Source organism: Calliopsis andreniformis, chromosome 10 (genome assembly GCF_051401765.1).
Source record: "Calliopsis andreniformis isolate RMS-2024a chromosome 10, iyCalAndr_principal, whole genome shotgun sequence".
In the NCBI taxonomy this organism is placed as follows: Eukaryota; Metazoa; Arthropoda; class Insecta; order Hymenoptera; family Andrenidae; genus Calliopsis; species Calliopsis andreniformis.
This window is the reverse complement of record NC_135071.1, coordinates 15,341,248-15,357,288: the sequence shown is the minus strand read 5'-3', so window position 1 is coordinate 15,357,288 and position 16,041 is coordinate 15,341,248. Positions and strand designations below refer to the sequence as shown.

The following is a 16,041-nucleotide window of genomic DNA, read 5'->3' as shown; positions in this document are numbered from 1 at the left end:
CTATGCTAGTCAAGTGGGAGTTCGATACTAAACGATGAATATAAAAATGGTATGGGAAATCGATTCCATATCTTGCACAAGAGTTCCTCGTAGTCCAAATTAGTTTTCCTCGAAATTTGAACGAAGTCTTGAACTTTGACTACCTTAAGCTACGTTTAAGGCTGACGTCACTGAGCACGATTCCTGGGGAATTTTTATACGAGTTTGACGTGGCAGAGTTCAGAAATCTTAAGCCACATTTAATTATAAATGTGAAGCTTGAATCACTGCTGGTGAATTCCCCATCTTGCAAGGGGTACCACCTGACTGCATTCAACAAGTAGCCACAGAGATTCCCTCAAGCAACGCACTGTCAACTTATTTCCTTACGTGACCATACACTTGCCTACTTCTCGATCGAACAAAAAAGATTCCATCCTCATTTCTTGTCATTGTATAAATCACTGCCTAAGTCCATCCCATGGAAACGCCCCTAAGATTCACTCCCCCGAAGCCTCTCACAAAAGCCAATTTCAATGGAACTCCAGTGCAAAGCACACCAGAAAAAAGTCCCTAGGACGCTGTCCATTTCGAAGTTCCTCCACCAGCAGGGAACGAAGCCACTCACCGATTTATCACTCTCTTCTTCCTCGACAGCGACGTCCAGAGCAGTCCTCAGGCTTCTGCGAGTCCTGATAACCCGCGATCGATTAGAGACGCGCGTCTGGCGAAAACAAATTGTCGCGTGTTAATGGATGATCCATGAATCGTATCCCTCCCTTCTATATAAACGGGGACTCTGTCAGCTTGAGCTCTGACCTTCCCTCCTCGATACGGTTCTCCCCTCCCAATCCTCCCCTCTATCGACGTTCATTAAGCAGACCTCCCAGCGACGCCAGTAATCGAAGCGTAACGAGTTGATCGATCGAACTTGTAAATTTTCGATTCATCCAACGGTGGCCCTGTTTCGAGATAGCTGGGACGATGATTGCGTGTTAGGAAATTTTCAGGGTTCTAATTGGTCAATTGGTTCACGATGATGAAGAGGGATATGCTTGAGATTCGAATTTTAATTAATAAAGTTAAGCTCGACTGTGAACATTGATAGGTCAGGTGATTAGTGGGACGATGCAGGCTGTTTGTCAGTGATCGAGCTCCCCCTGAGGACACGGGGATGTTTATTTGCTGGAGGGTGCGGTGACGATCGGGTTACGGGTTTATAAATAAACTGGCGATGAACTTGGAGGCGTCACAGCGTTCTCGTGGAGAAATGTTGGGGTAGGTCAGGGTGCGTGATCGGTTCTCCATAATTTCAATTATCGCGGGGAAAATGCGTGGAGATGGGCGAGTGGTCGATGTCAAGTGTGTTGAAGTAATTACTGTCCGAGGTACTAAGCGTGGTAATATAATTAATCCATGAATCACCAATACGACAAGAATGACAATTTGTAGACTGTAAATAAAATTATTACTAGTCTATAAAACTTTGTAAAAATATTATCGAAGTAAATAATTATACTAAATATGCTTATATTAAACAGTGAGTTAGATATATCTGAAAATATTATGTAAATATTAATGTCCTCTGTAAAGTACCATGTACAATAAGTGGTCAAGGAATTCTCATAGTAATGAAAGTTATCATAATTGATGGCTTGAAAAGATATTTCGAACCAATAATTTTTGTAATAAAAACGCCTAAAAAATCAAGGACCAAGTGAAGGACATCGGCTAAATCGTCTTTTACATTACCGACTCGAGGTCACCCTGTTCCTCCTGCGTAAATGACGTTAATGTAACGAGTTTCCTTGCCCTCGACGAGAGCGAAGTCCAATTTCAGGTGTTTGTGTAACTCTCGGATCATTGCAATTATCCGCGTCACTCTTGTAAAACATAACTCAATGATCATTGTAATAAATAATACGGAGATGTCTTGAAGATGCTTAAAAAAATGAGGAAGCGATCGTACGTACGTATATGACATCATTATTATCGTCATAGATTTAAGGTTGTATGCAATATATAATTAACTTACTGTCGCGGAATTAACGACATTATGAAACGCGGTATTAATAATTCAGAGTAGAAGATAATGAAATGGATGTGATAAAATTGTCGAGTTTTAAATGTTATTCTAGGAATACTCTCCTAGTAATTAAATTTATGTAAATTGACTGAATTCGTTGAATTATTTGGGTTTTTTGTTTCAGGAGGTAATATTGACAGTGTGTCTGCAGAAAGTTAATGGAAGATGAGAACTCATTTGCCTTCAATTATCGCAGGTTTTTTATAAATTACGTAAAATGGTTTTAAGATAATTGTAAGTGGATTTTTGAGTTTGGTCATCTTAACATTTAAAGGATGGATTTTTTCTTCTAGATTGTAAATGCATATAAATGATGTTCGTCTTCTACATCTTAGGATGTATCGTAAAGTGAGGATATGAAATATGCAGAATACATAAACTGCACAGTAAATATACATATAATCAGAGAACTGTTCAAATTTTTAAATATTCAAATATGTTCAAAAATTTTCAAACTTTGAATTTTCAAACTTTGAATTTTCAAACTTAAATATTGAAATACACGAGTTCTTAATACTACAATTTTTTAAATGTTTCAGATGTTCTCTTAGGGATCACACTCTTAACAGACATTTAAGAAGAAACGAAAGACGTATTTTAAAAATTATTTAATTGTTTGTCTATGTACCCTGTAAAAAAATAACGTATTGATCATCATACGCCTTCAAGTAGCCAAAATTTGTTGACTAAAAAGCTCTCAAAGATCATGTATGCGTACCCTGTCCTAGCATTTGTATGCATTGCTTGTAGTACCATGAAAAGAAAAGACAGATCTGTTTTTATCCACAGCTCAGTAGTTTTCCAGTTGCTATCAAGGCTATGAAAACGTTACCAGGCGAACCATCGTGACAAGAAACATGAATCTTATTTTTCTACAGGAAACTCACAATTTTCAGTTCGCACATAAAAGCGAACCATTAAAGCCAAAGTAGAAGTTCACATAGAAGTTGCATTCGAAATTCAACCTAACGATAGAAATCGAAGTACTCAAATAAGAAAGTGAAGAAATGATGAAGGCAGCAATTAGACAAGAAAACAAGTGAAAATGTACTTGTGCAGTAGACTCTCATCAAATTTGAAAGACAACTGACAGAAGATTATCTTCAGAAAGTAGATTTCTTAGCATAAAGGTAGATTGACAATCTACTAAAAGGCAGATTGAGATCTCTCGAAGCATTACAGTTCAGTGAACAACATCTGTTCTTTGGTAAAACGACGAAAGGGATTCATCGTTCACCTTTTACCAAATCGAGAAAAGGGAAACTTTCTTTCTACGTGCCCTCGGGCAACGCGCGCGCCTTCTCCAACGTCTGCGCGCGAACGCTTCGGCCACGCTTCCGGCTTTGGATAAATTTCGTGATTTCCCTTTCTACTTGCGCAGAGGTACAGAAAACCGGTGCCGTTGAATGCCATCATTGAATAACCGAGTGAAACTCGCGTGATCGTGTCGATTGAACCTTTTGCTCCACGATCGTTCGTGCTGATTTAGCCACTTCACCTTTCAGTATTCTTATTTTTCAACTATCTTGCAATAACAGTTTTTAAGACGAGCTGCTTACAGGACAAAGCAGAGGCTTCTTTCCATTGAATAAGTCTAACTGGAAACCCATTGAGTGTTGCTAGTATTTATTGCAAATTCTGTTAGCATTATAAGTGCTGTCAACATTCATTAGAGAGTTTCCAGTTAAACTGATCACCCTATATATAGTACACAGTGCATCATGAAAATAGGAAACGTTTTCAAAATAAACCATTCAGAGCTGCCAACTCAGAAAACACAAACTTTCCAGTGACATAATTTTTATCTCCATTTGCACAGTGCTTTTTCAATCCTTAAAGAACTAAATTGATGCTCATATAAATATCATATCATATAAATCATTAAAGTACTCTACAATTTAAGTACTATACTCTAGCTCAACCCTCAATAAACACCATCCTGCAAATACCTCCCTTCCCACAACACAATTCTAAAATAACCCCAACGTCAACAAAGGTCCCACGAAACCGCATTCGACATCCCCAGAGCCCCCTTCAGCTTCCAGCCCAGCGAACTAATCATGTCACGTTAATTGAAACCCCAATTATGCAATCAAGCCTCAGCTCCTCCAGCTCACGGGTCCGCAGGAACCAGTCTGAGGTCCAGGAAGCAACGCTCCCGTTCATTGAGTCAGACAGACAGCGCTGAGTCCTCCAGGAAGCAACGCACGAGGCGACGACTCGCCCAGACATTTAGATTGGCGATTGTGCCACGACAGTCGTGCAACTTTCTCGCCCGCGGATTAACTAACACGGAAGAAGCGTGAAACCGGCCCAGTGGGTTCGCGTGTGACCGCAGTGCACGCAGAATCGCGCTGGAGCTTGGATCGCCTCGCGTCCTTGACAGAGCGGCCAGCTTGAGACTAGTTAAGACGGACCCACAATCGAGAGTGAGTACCCGCGAGAGCATCCCGATTTGTCGATTTTCTGCCGACTGACTCGGCTGGCGTCGCCGCTAAAGGGTTGGGGAAGTCGTACTTGGAAGACAGTTCTGTTCAGGCTTGGAGGATTAGAGGATCTTTTAAGAAGTACGAGGGCGTTTGGGCCCTTGCTGACGTCGTAGCAAGTAGATTACGTCTGAGCCCTGAGGACTTTGTGTGTATTGATTAGGATTGTCTTTAAAGTAGAAGGATTAGAGTTCGAAGGCTCCTGTGGATGTTTGAGGAAATGTAGAGATAAGCCTGTGGCTGTAAGGGGAAGCATCTTGTGTCACATTTTCAAAGAATTCGAGTTAAGAACTCGGTGGACATCTGGAGTAGTGAGTTTATATTTTCAGAGAGAAGACAAGGGATTAAAAGAATTTTTCATGTAATGATATGGGTTCAAGAAGACACAAATTTATAAGACAGTATTGAAGGTGAGATTTTATCTCGAAAACCAAAGCATGTGATTTAGGTCATTTTGTTTTACAACCAGAGGAATATCCAAAGTCCAGAATATCTAAAGTGAGGTGAATGTTACACAATACTTAGAGAGTGGAATATTTCTTCTATTTAGGTTCCAGTTTTTGTTGTCTTCGTGGAAGTATAAATTTGCATAAATTTTTGCAATCTAATGGGGTAGGTCTTGAGTTGGTTTTCAAGTTCTTTGAGAATTTCTGGCTTGTCTTGGGCCTTAGAATTTTGTCTGTTTATTAGACTTAATTATGTGGCCTAATTCTTGCTAATCGAATGTTATACTGAAAGTGAAGGAGTCTTATATTTATCTGCGAATTTACTGTTAGAGTTCATATTGAAAGCGATTACTCCTGCAGAGACTTTAAGTGGATCACCAGATCCTTCCCTTTTCAAGTTGGGAATTAAGTCAAAGCTCAGAGGAGGTAAGATTAATGCTTGCTCATGTTCTTTAGCGAGACAAGTCTTTTACGCAATACGGCTTCTTTTGATTAATGACGATGCATTACTAAATATAATTCAAGGAAGTGACAAAATAATACATAGCCTTTTTATTATTCCAAGATGTGAATCACGCAGACTCGTGAGATAAAAATAAATGAATACATTCTGTGTCTACTTATATGTAATACTGATAAATATTCTTTAGTAAAACAAGAACATTAAATAGCTTCTGCAGCTAATACAGTTAATTCTTTCGTTAATTCTTTCTTCTACAATGGCGTCAAACATAAATTATTTATCTCTGTTGAATTTCGTACGATCAGCAGGTATCGATAAATCATTTATTCTACTTTTATCCAGTTTATTTTAACTTTCATTTTCACTATTTTCGGTTCATAAAAATGCAAACGATTTCACAGTACGATTTAAGAAAGCTGCAGGAAATTATTACAAAAGCCTAGGCTGCACGTAAACCAATAACCAGAACATCCTTAAATGATATTCGAGTTTCTCTGACTGATTGGCGGTTACAAAACAGAAGTCAAACTGGAAAAAACGATTTTGTTGCGGTAATTCTACACGAACATAGAGAAAGCACTGCATAATAAGATACTCTTATGTTGGGTTACATTGCATCAACAAACGTAACAGAGAATTATTACACATTCCACTTCAATATCATCAAATAAAACGTGAAAGACGCGTCATCATGCAGAATTTCCATTAACGATACTCGAAAATTGCGGAATGTAGGATTAGAAAATAAGCAACACTTTTATTAAACATGGAATGCATCAGAGTGAAACCTCTTGAAAGGTTTATAGAAACTTGTAGAAATGCAGTGAAACGGCAAACATTTTACAATACTTCTACAGTGCAACTTTAAAATATTTATCAGTCCATAGAATCCACAGAAATCGTACTGCACTCCTTGTTTATGCTCCTGTTTTTAATTACTGCGATTTCGAACCGTATCGCAGGTCTGTTTACCGAAACGCCACTCCAATTTGAACTGCTTACAGTAAAGGCTTGTTCGTCTTAGACAAGTTATTAGATTTCAAGCAGCTTGAACGTAAAGCCTGTGCCATACGAGGCAAACTTCAAGCAAATCGACAAACGTGTGACGCCAAGGAAGCTGTGCATGTCTCGTTTGGAAAATATGTAACCAAATAACCAGTATGCACCACTTCTTTTGACGTCATTTCCATTATTCTTGCCTGATAGTTACATTTGAATTCAAACCGCTTGGATCCAAGGAACTTAACTTGTGTGAACACAAACTTAACATCAAGCTACTTGGATCCAAGCGATCTGAATTCAAGCAGCTCGACTAATCTGAACGAGGCTTAATCGCCAGTCGAGATCTCGAAATCTCGCCGACAGCAGTGTTACCAAGATAATTGGAAAATTCTCTAATTATAGAACTGAATCGTGGAAATTTTACGGACAGAATGCTCAGCTGAGCCTTAGGCAATGTTCTTGCCTCTACTTTCTCTTTCTTCGACCATGTGCATCGTAAGGCACACCGTCTGCAGTCTGCACCGGTTGCACCCACGACGACGGCCGCGCACGATGCAGTCGTTAGTGAAAGCATCGAGCTGTGGATGCAACAGGATGACCATGACACATTTCGCAACTCGATGATATCTTTGGTAATACGCTCGATGCAGGTTGCCCCGTGGTCAGTGCAGTTTATACATTGTTGTGACATATCTTGAAAAATCACTGGTGCATTCCAACGCCTTGCATCGTGAACCTTTCGTGCAAGAGTAGAGAAAACGTAAACTCAATGGTATAGAAGAAGAGAAGAGAAGAATGCTAATATCGTGTCACAACATGATCTTTAAAACACATGACTTTTAACTCGAAAGTCGTAGAGGGTAAGTGTATGCAATATGGAAGAGTACGTAATATGGAGCACCACAAAATCTCAGTAATTAACTAAGGATATTTATCGACATTCGTGTGAAATATCGAATCACTTGTCTCTGTCTTCTTGCACTTGTTTCATTAGAAAAAAATAATGTTTCCTTTTTTAGCAGACGTAGCAAAAGCAGTAGAATAAGTCGTTAGAGTATGTCAAAAGTCAAGTACATTTATTTTAAACTCTTTTTCAACGATTAATATGTCGAAAACGCAGCCTGTAATGCAATTATATCATTCTTAATTTTTATCAAATTTTATAAAATTTTATAAAAGAGTTATTCGAAATTTTATAAAATTTCTAACACCTGTTGTCGAACACACTCAGTGTATTCTCTTTCTAATTTTATTATACATATTCAAAACTTCTAAAACGAAGAAATTTCGTATCGATCCTCCACATTGCAAAATTTATTGAAAATAAGTGTCCTAATACTTTTGAACGAGCGTGTATGCACTGTGAGCTTACATCTTCCCTTCAATTTAAATCTATTTTACTGTAATATGAAAGAGATTTTCTATAATATATAGATATTAATATGCAAGCACCCTTATTTGCAATGTCGACCCGGTTTCACTATTTTCCAGTTTCTCACGATTTCTCAAGTCTCCGAGAAATCAGCTGAGCTCCAGCATATCACTATTTAATGTTACGAATTAACGTAACTGGGGTCGTTTCTCGAAGTTTTCTTCGCTGGAGACAAGTTTGAAATGGCTCCTGGACAATGTGTTTTGCCTTGGAAAAAGTGGAGCGCCGCGAAGGATCTCAGGGGATCCGTTCTTCTCTGATGAACTTGGGTGCCTTGAACTTTAGAGAGGCGCGCGTTGCCCGCGACTTGTTTGAATAATCTCCTGATTCGAGCTACGCTTGCTGCAATCTTGCTAACCGACTGGCAGCAGGATTTTTCCAGGTTTTTAAGTACTGATCTGCTCGGTCACTGTTCGCAGGTTTTGTAACGATCTGAAATTGATTATAATTAAACCACTTCTTGCTCACTTTATTCTATTTGTCCACTTTGTGCAAGAATTATGGATATTATAACTCTGGTTTCGATTTTTTGAGAGCGAAATATTGAAATTAGGAAATTCTATAAAACTTTGGTCTTACATGAGTCTAGATTATATTTTCTACGGAATGCGATAAATTTCCAACTCTCCTTTCCTTTTGGAGAACCTGTCTACAAGAAAAAGTTGCAGCTATAACCTTATTTAAGCATTCAAACAAGAAGTAAGAGATGTGCAAATGATATGCAAAAAATTCTAAGCCTGTGTAAGAATACTATAGCTTTATTTTTAATCGAATTTGCATGATAAAATTTGTCACAAGACCATGATACATAATCGAGATTCAAAACATCGAGCGTCAATATCGTGAGTCGCAATAAGTGACTCATGCTGTTTGACTTTTCAATGCCAGATACCTGCTATCTTTGTTTTCCTTCCAAACATAATTCCTCTGAATATTATTTCCAGTCTACAGAAAAAGAACCAACAGGGTCCCCTTCACAACGCAGTGACCAGAATTCTCTACAGCCTCCGTCATAGATCAGCTCCAAGCGTCCCCAAATTCAAAACCCAAGTTGCATCAATTAAAAAACGGAACAGAGGAAGGGGCCCTCCAAGCGATTATTATTCCCTCTAACGCAACTGTTTTCAAAGGCCGCGAGTAAGAGGGAAACCGCTGGTGCATTTCGTGTCGATGCAACGAGCGGGACTCTGTGGCTACAGCCAGTTGCATCACCGACCTGCATCGCTGCGCGAGCGATCCCCGCGTTCACTGGCGCCTTCACGATTCCCTTCGAATCATTTATACGAGTAGCCTTGCCTCCCTCGTGTCTCCAACATTTTCTGAAATCCATCTTCTTAAACCTCACTCCATCAACGATCTATCAAAAATCCTCTGTTCCTCCGTGTTGCTTCTCTTGTGACAGAAAGGTGATTTCGAGAGAGTCTATTATCACAGTGTATTTGTGATTGTCTAGATAGTTCATTGTGTTTGAGACTTTTTGAAGCCTGTCTGAAGCCTCTGTAAAGGTGCAACAAGCTAAGACTTCAAGCAGTCGGCCTTGCCTAGCGCATTTTTCAGAGAGAAAGTCTCAGAGTTGTGTCCTCGAGCCGTGTGAATGGCAGCCAGCAAAACATTCGTGTACACGAAACAATCGAGCGAAGGAAACTCGGCAGACGGACCGGAAGTGATCCTCGAACACGTGCGCGTCGGATCACATTGTCCCGTGCGAATGGGAGTGCTCTTAAACCCGAACGACTCAGAGAAGGACAGTCTTGACAGCGTTATCCTCGTGGCGGAGAATGATTAACGTGTGAGACAGTAGCATATTTTCTTTCGTACCAGGAAACTCGTTCCACGCGATTTGCATAGGGTAAAAAACTAGTCGTGGCGTTTCTGGAGGACTCTATGACTTTTACAGAATCTGTTTTTCGTTTGCTTTGATTGACTATATAAAACACTGTGTTAAGAATTACACAGAAGTATTTCCAAGCTTCTGAGTGTTCGAAGAGACAGAAGCCTTCTTACTATATTGACACTAGTGTATTGACAAAATTAGACAAGAGTATTTTCAAGCCTCATAGTATTTTAAAAGATAGAAACATTCCTACTGTATTGACAGAGTGTTAGTAGAATTTCACAGCAGTATATTCAAGCTTGGGAATATTTGAAGAAATAGAAGACTTCTTGCTGAATTGACAGAATTGAACTAGAGTATATTCTCAAGTATCGAAGTATTTGAATAAGTAGAAGCCTCACTATTATATAAACATCTACAAAACTCTCCATAAACGATCCCCTGAACAGCGTCACAAGAACAATCGTTTTCCCATCGACCTCTAACCAAAGACCGATCTATCCACGTCAGACTCCAGAAGAGTACACATCAGACCCAGCGAAAAGTCCCTAGAACAGCTCCCCCAAAAACGCAGGGCAAGTCGAACAAAAGCAGAACCGGTTGTGAACCTTTTTTCCGCGAAGTGTCGGCGATCGAGCAGTCGCTTTTGCGCGGTGGAGGCGCGAGATCGCGAGAAGGTTATCTCCCAGGCCGATATCTCGTCCTCGGATGACGTGTGCCGGCGAACGCGGGTCCGCGCGTTGATTTGAAGGCAGAGTCGCTCGCGAATGACTGGAGGACGGATCATGCCACAGGGGAACGAGAAGACAGTCGTCGGCGCGCCAGGCGACGTGCCGATCCTGAAGAACGAGGCGCAGTACGCGAAGAAGGAGATCCTCGAGGAGGAGGACAAGGTCGATGCGCGAAGACACTGTCAACAGGAGGTGAAAGGGATGCCTGAGCTGAAGGGTGATCAGGTGGAGTGCTTCGATGACGAAGAAGTCACGCTGTACCTTGGCGAGCCATCCCCTGAGGTGATGGAGTACGCGAGGAAGGAACTTGGGGAGACAGAGGAGGTGAAGTGTCAGACTCTTCAGGAGCTGCGGGATATGATTTACGGTAATTGGGGGTTCTGGAGGTGCTTCGAGTGGCTTTCAGAAGGTCTCTAAGAGGGATTCTGTTTGACAGAGAGGGGAGAGTGTCTGCCGAAGAGAATGGACGACGACTTCCTCATCAGGTTCCTCAGGGTGAGGAATTTTAACGTGAACCGAGCGCATCGATTGGTAAGTTGATCCCTGGATGAGGAGATTGGTTTGGAAGCGTGGCTGGAAAGTAGATGTCGTTTCTGTTGGGGAATTTAGGTAGGCCGATAGGTTCCCTGTAATTTGCATAATAATGAGAAAACTGTGTAGTGGTAAATTCATGTGTAATTAGTACGCAGTTTATCGGAAGTAGCTGTTGATAGTTTGTTAACTGTGAGAGGCGATAATTCGCAGGCTAGTAGCACGCAGCGCGATACGCCAAACTAAACCAGTTGCAATAGTTGCACAATCATGCCAAGGCGAGCCAACTGGCAGTTGACTATCTAAAGCGATCGAAAATCCAGTGCTTAGAAAATTCTTTCATTTCTCACAATTATAACGCAATTCTACCTCTTCGTGTGAATCGTGGAAAGTTTCTCATAATTCATTTAACACGCATTGTTGTTTCGTAATATTGGTAGAGTCACCGAGAAGACAATTATTATTTTGCTTTAATTCGAAATCGTCTAATTTCGCTGAAAATGGGGTTGAAGAATTGGTAGATGCAGTAGATGGGAAACTTTATACGCAAGAGTATTCAATTATAGTAATGCTTTTCAAGATTCTGTAGATAAAATAAACTGCGATGAGGTAGACCATTCTGTTCCACAAATTGGAATCCAGAAATTAAAGAACATGAAGAGAAAATTGAAAATTCTGGGATTTGAAATTTTTTAAATTAAAATTTGAAATTAGAGTATTAACAAATTTTAAAACTTGAAAATTTGAAGATTGTAAAATTGCAAAATTTAATATCAATTATGGTAAGAAAACAGAAAACAAGGTGTGGAGATGTCACACATAATTGCAACCTGGGGTGAGGGTTATAAAGCTAATGAAACGGATCACAGTGATCCCTGCAATAATGCTAATTGCCATACGTAATTTCATTTCCTAATAACAAACACAGTCAAGCAGATAGGTCTCTCACTCTCCTAAAAATTCACTAAAACCCGAACTATCAAAAAGTAGATTTAATTAATCCATCTCCCCTAAACCTGGATTACCAATTACTCCCACGTCATCCAATACAAATTCTCCCCTTTAAAATGTTCCATCTAAAAGAATTAATAATCAGAAGTCCTCAACCTCCATCTCCTACTCTAATTGCTTGATCGATAGTGGCTCGCTTTCCGCGACGTCACGTGATACACAACCCGAGGGGTGGGTTCCAGGAAAGGGTGAGTGGCGAGCGACAAATCTGCAGACTTATCCTGGATTCCTTTGAAATATTCCACGGCAAAGGCTGCTCATTAAAGGGGGAACGCGAAACGAATTTACGTCGCAGTCGTTGTAATTTCGCGTGTCACGTGAGCTTCCTACCTCGCGCGAGCGGATCGTTAACAGAGCTGATTGCGTTCCACTCGCTGGCGTGGTTTAACATTCAGCCAAATCCCCGTGATTTTTTCCTGGCTCGCGTCCTCTGCGCAAATGTCCAGCCTGAATAACTGCTCGACCGATCTGCTTCCTCTGCCAGCTCGAAAAAGGACCATTTTCTGTAACCACGCCCCCACTCTTCCACCGTTCGAGGTTAATTATTCATCCGAGGTGAATCTTTGCTTCTTGACCTTTTCCCCCTGATTGCCTTCCGTTTCCCCCCGTTTCATCGGCGAAAGCTTTATCCTTGTCCTTTAGATTGTCGATCATTGAATGTTATCGAAATCGCAAGAATCAGCCCCTTCCTCTCAAGGGATCTTTCGGTAGATAGTGAATTACTGCAACTTCAAAGAGGATCACCCGGAGATCCATCAGGGTGTGAATCCAGAGGAACTGAAGCATATCGGGGAGGATGACGTGATGACGGTGCCGGCGTACAAGACCCAGTGCGGCAGGAGGATGATGATCTATCGACTAGGGAACTGGGATCCAAGGAAGTATCCTATGGAGGAGATATTCAAGGCCACTGTTCTTATCTTGGAGCTGGGAGTCCTGGAGCCCACTGCACAGATTCTTGGAGGGGTTGCCATATTCGATTTGGAGGGCATCACGATGGCACACGCGTGGACCATCACTCCCCAGGTACCATTTTTTCGTTTATATTAATAGAACTATATATGTCTGTTTGTTATTCATTTCTGCAGACGAAAGTGAATAATAATTGAGAGAACAGAGGATCGATACTTTCTAATATAGTAACGAAGGGGATTTAATTAAACGCAGTTTTAGCTACACGTGCTCCTAATTTATTTTAGAGACATCTCAACTATCGATCTACCTTCAGCGCTCTTGAAACTTAAGCCATTTATAATGTCCTTGAAGCTAATAGCCTCTCCCTTTTATCTGACGACCTCCTGTTACATTTATTCCGTATTTATTACATAACCGTGCCCTTGAAACTTCAGCATCTTCTCAAGTTTCCCCATTGCTCGCGAATTTGCGTCATATTATCACCTCGACGATGAGAAAGTTTAATGACACCCAAGGATCTGAAAACTCTGTCGACTCGAAATACTCTCGCCTTTCATCGTCATCCACGCACATCCCTCATCCTAGCCCAGCATTATTTTCATCGCATCATTCAGCACAGTAATTACCAACCTTTCCCCACAGACTGCAATGAATTAAGAAAATCACCTATCACGTGTACACCTTGAGCTCGTAATTAACTTTCCTTCACTCTAATGCGACAGGATTCAACTACCACAAACCTGTTATAACAAGAAAATTACGTAAACGCTTAACTAACATTATTCCACGCCTTCTTATTGCATCCCAACCTTTCGCAACGTCGCGATCTCGATCAGTCGAATTATTTCCCCACGAATGGAGCTGTCTTTGACTCTTTCGTTGACACACCTGGCCATATTTCTTCCAGGTAGCCAGCATGGTGATAGCTCTAATGGTGACAGCGTTCCCCATGAAGACAACTGCCATACACATCCTGCACCAGTCCTGGGTGTTCGACGTGATGTTCGCGGTGTTCAAGCCTCTGCTGGACGTCAGGATGCAGAACAGGATCTTCTTCCACGGCAGCGACATGAGCAGCCTCCATAAGCACGTATCCCCGAACCACTTGCCCAAGAAATATGGCGGCACTCGAGAGGAGCTGCCTTACTACAAGTGGATGGACAGCCTCAGCAAGGTTCCTGAGATCGTGAAACAGATGCAGCAGCTTGGGTACATAGTATCGGAGAGACATTTGAAGCAACTGGAGCAGGAGATCGAGAAGTGAGTCGAGGAACTCGAAAAACGCGAGAAGAGTTCGATGTATCATTCCAGATATTGTAACTCGTTGACTGTTATTTCTATATTTTGTAAAATCCCCATCGATGGCAAGAACATTCCTTGTCCCAGTTAGGTAGCTGTCGTTATTCTAGACACTGTGGTTGGTTTGTCTAAATATATTACCTTATGTTCTTTATTAATTGACCGGAATGCCGATTAAACGTTCTGAAAGGAAGATCTGTCGTACCCATTCTTTTCTCCAGAACTCACGTTCTGGAATACAATTGAGAGCAGATGACCTTTGACCTGATTCTATTCACCAGAATACCAATATTTCAGAGATGGTATCATTTATTAGTGAATGCATTATCTGATCAGAAGTTATCTAATTAGAGAGATTCACAGATTTATTTGCTGGTTTTCTTTAGAATTCAGAGTAAATGTCCATTGATCTTGTTCTATTGATCAGGCTACGAAGTTTCGGAGACAGTGTCGTCTGTTAACTATCCTCTTATCTAGTTAGAATCTTTCGTCTCAAGGTATTCTTGGGGCCGAAGCTCATCTGCTGTCAACTTTACCCGAAAATTAAGAAATCGTACTCCAACAGAAATCTTTTCTCAACCAACTCGTCTATCAGTCCCATCCAAGCCAACAAGCAGAATTTTCCAGCACGACAGAATAAGGGCTATCAATCTTCCCTTCGAAAGCGCGGTTGCCTGCATCACTGAGCAATGGGTTCACGTCACAATGTCGACGATCTATTAATAAATGATTTAAAGCAATAGCGGGCGAGATCCGTGTTAAGAAAATGACTCGGGATAATACTCAACCTAGCGAATACAAATTCATAATTGACGCAAATCCCCTTGCGGCAAACTTCACAGATGAGTGTTTTTTCTTTTTTATCAGCGATGAGTCATCGAGTTACTCGCTGAGTACGGAAAAATATATCGCTTTTTAGAAGGCTTGCGCAAAGAGTATGCAAATTTGCTGAGGTTTATCGAGTACTACTTTCTTAAAGTCATGTTTCTTCTGAGAAACTAATATTCTTCTAATTGGGAGAACATAGATACATTGCTAATGATTCAGTATGTACTGCCAACTTGTAACACATTAAGCATGCTGACCTTTGCAATAATAATAAGTTTGAACTTTGCACTTGCAATAGAAGTACTCGTGATATGCTTGAAGTTTTACGTGAGATTGGTATAATTAAATATAATACTAGATAAATGTATCACTCAGTCATAAAGTTTATACTTTAATGTTTGGCGTATGATAAAGCTACTCTGCATTTAAAATTAATATTCTGAGTAACGACTTCAATATTTATTACTCTGTTATGATTAATATATCTTGTTTACTTAGTGTGCAAGCCTGAAAATTATTCCAAACTTCTAGCTAGTAGAACTGCAGCAACACTAAGCAGCACAGTTGTAGAAGTACAATTGCGGACAGACATCAGTTTGAGAATTTGTATGTAACACAAACAATAAGTTCGTGTGCTATCCTACAACTCCCTTCCAATTTAATCACACTTTAGGTCAGTTAAAGGTCATAACTCAACATGCTCCAATGCATATTTCTATTCGTTAGAAAATGAAATAAGGAAAGGTACGTGCTTAAAAAATTACTTCTAATCGAAAAGAAAGCTAGAGATAATTGAGATAAGAAAACACCCTATATATTAAAAGAAACTAAAAAAATTCTGTCAATCGCAACATGCTTGTTAAGAACAGAGCTCCATTACTTTTTTGCCCAACATCGAAGCAAGTCTCGTCACTAAAAAACGACAACTCGCAGACCAGAAAACCTACCTCCATACCTAACTCAACCCCCTCTCCACAACTCAAAAAAACTCCACACCC

At 40.5% G+C, this 16,041-nt stretch overlaps 2 protein-coding genes across 3 annotated transcripts in view; one reads left to right on the top strand and one right to left on the bottom strand.

The window, feature by feature from the left end:
- Positions 1 to 13,901, bottom strand: part of LOC143184661 (alpha-tocopherol transfer protein-like) — a 28,203-nt gene extending 14,302 nt beyond the window's left edge. The window contains exon 1 of one of the 2 annotated variants that reach the window (XM_076387051.1): positions 13,805 to 13,901. The gene's annotated coding sequence lies outside the window, so the exon portion shown is untranslated. Of the gene's footprint in view, positions 1 to 607; positions 731 to 13,804 lie in introns of those variants that run through there. The other variant, XM_076387050.1, reaches the window with a different exon arrangement.
- Positions 10,358 to 14,402, top strand: LOC143184659 (alpha-tocopherol transfer protein). Its single transcript, XM_076387043.1, has 4 exons — positions 10,358 to 10,826; positions 10,896 to 10,990; positions 12,713 to 13,027; positions 13,824 to 14,402. Exons 1-4 carry the CDS (start codon positions 10,496 to 10,498, stop codon positions 14,178 to 14,180), a joined length of 1,098 nt encoding a protein of 365 aa, XP_076243158.1. The 5' UTR covers positions 10,358 to 10,495; the 3' UTR covers positions 14,181 to 14,402.
- Positions 14,403 to 16,041: the final 1,639 nt, after the last annotated feature.

Bases quoted from the DNA above. Each gene is read 5' to 3' on its own strand.
- LOC143184659 (XM_076387043.1), top strand. From the start codon at position 10,496: ATGACTGGAGGACGGATCATGCCACAGGGGAACGAGAAGACAGTCGTC. The intron at 10,827-10,895 runs GTAATTGGGGGT...TCTGTTTGACAG, and splicing joins GCTGCGGGATATGATTTACG to AGAGGGGAGAGTGTCTGCCG. The intron at 10,991-12,712 runs GTAAGTTGATCC...ATCTTTCGGTAG, and splicing joins TGAACCGAGCGCATCGATTG to ATAGTGAATTACTGCAACTT.